Source organism: Schistocerca piceifrons, chromosome 5 (assembly GCF_021461385.2).
Source record: "Schistocerca piceifrons isolate TAMUIC-IGC-003096 chromosome 5, iqSchPice1.1, whole genome shotgun sequence".
In the NCBI taxonomy this organism is placed as follows: Eukaryota; Metazoa; Arthropoda; class Insecta; order Orthoptera; family Acrididae; genus Schistocerca; species Schistocerca piceifrons.
The window spans coordinates 351,823,937-351,825,192 of record NC_060142.1 but is presented as its reverse complement, the minus strand read 5'-3'; the positions used below and the strand labels follow the sequence as shown (position 1 = coordinate 351,825,192).

Here is a 1,256-nt window from a genome sequence, read left to right as displayed (position 1 = left end):
TCCAAGAGCAAAACAAATATGTTGACAGCGTAACTATATTTTCTCGATGTGTTCATTAAGACTTTATGGCTAAACTTTGTACTTGTGTCAAAGCCTTCTTTTTGTGTGTGGGGGGGGGGGGGGAGGGGGGGTGTCTTTTACTTCGGTTAAACATTCTGAGTTTTTGTTGTTTTATAAGAATGTTACCGCTCCAGCTCTGCATTCTCTTTGTACACACAAGCTGCTACAGCCTCTGTGACGTCATCGCATACTAACAATATCTCCACCGCTCTCCCCGTTGGTCACACGGCCGAAATTGAGGCTGTGCCGTACAGTCTCGTGACTGGTTACAGATATATGAAAGTGCTGCTACGCGCTGGGTCGGCCGCGTGCTATACAGGCGGTGTAATTCGGCGTGCGGCGTCTCGGGCTCTGTGCTGTGGGTGCTGGTAGCTGGGCGCGGCGCGGGTGCGACCGACTGTACGCGTTAATCGGGCAAGGGCAGGGCAGGGCCGGGAGATGGATGCGAGCGGGTGATAGCGGGCGGGGCGGCGGGGGCAGCGGGGGCGGCGCCGGCTGGCGGGCCGCGATAAGCGCCGGCTGCGCTGCGGGCTGCTGCCTCAATCTCTGCGCGATAAGGAACCTGCGCGCCCGGGCCCGGCACGGCCCGCCATCTTTACCGTACCGTCTGCACTCGCTCCCGCCGCCGCTCCGAGGGCGGCGCAGTACGGCTCGCTGTGGGGGAAGCCATCGGAAGCAAGCAGCTGGCTGCAGCAACATATGTTTAAAAAAATACTGTGTTCACACTGAACACAACGCCCCAGTCCAAAATAGCGCATTTAGATAACTCAACTCTGGCGATTGGTAGTCGCATCCAAATGTGTTAAGCATCCGTGTATCCATCTTCCGATAGATCATGGGACGATATCCGTTTCTGCATTTAGTGGGGATGATATCTTCAGCTTTATTATAAGACCTACGTGCCTACGTCTTATTTTACAAACATCAAAAAAAGTTTTACATCACCCCGGTTCCCAGAACTCCTGAAGACAGACGTAGACTCCTGATACAGTATCACAGGCACAGACCCTTTGTTCAGAGATATCACTAAACCTGCCCAAAGATGTAAACAACCATGCATGAGCAGCGATTATTAGACGGAAGGAGTCCGACAGCCGATCAGTTCCAGCAATTCCACCAGGAAGGAGGTAGTTCAACCGTGCCTAAACGGTCAATACCGCGGTTCGATCGCGTCGACATTGTTACTTTGTGCCAGG

At 53.6% G+C, this 1,256-nt stretch overlaps 1 protein-coding gene across 1 annotated transcript; it reads right to left on the bottom strand.

Annotated features, from left to right (window-relative positions):
* Positions 1 to 348: 348 nt before the first annotated feature.
* Positions 349 to 759, bottom strand: LOC124798983 (CASP-like protein 4A1). Its single transcript, XM_047262519.1, has one exon. The coding sequence runs from the start codon at positions 757 to 759 to the stop codon at positions 349 to 351; it is 411 nt and encodes a 136-aa protein (XP_047118475.1).
* Between the last annotated feature and the right edge of the window lie 497 nt (positions 760 to 1,256).

What these genes read in the sequence shown, in the direction of transcription:
- LOC124798983 (XM_047262519.1), bottom strand. Translation starts at nt 759, where the DNA reads ATGTTGCTGCAGCCAGCTGCTTGCTTCCGATGGCTTCCCCCACAGCGA.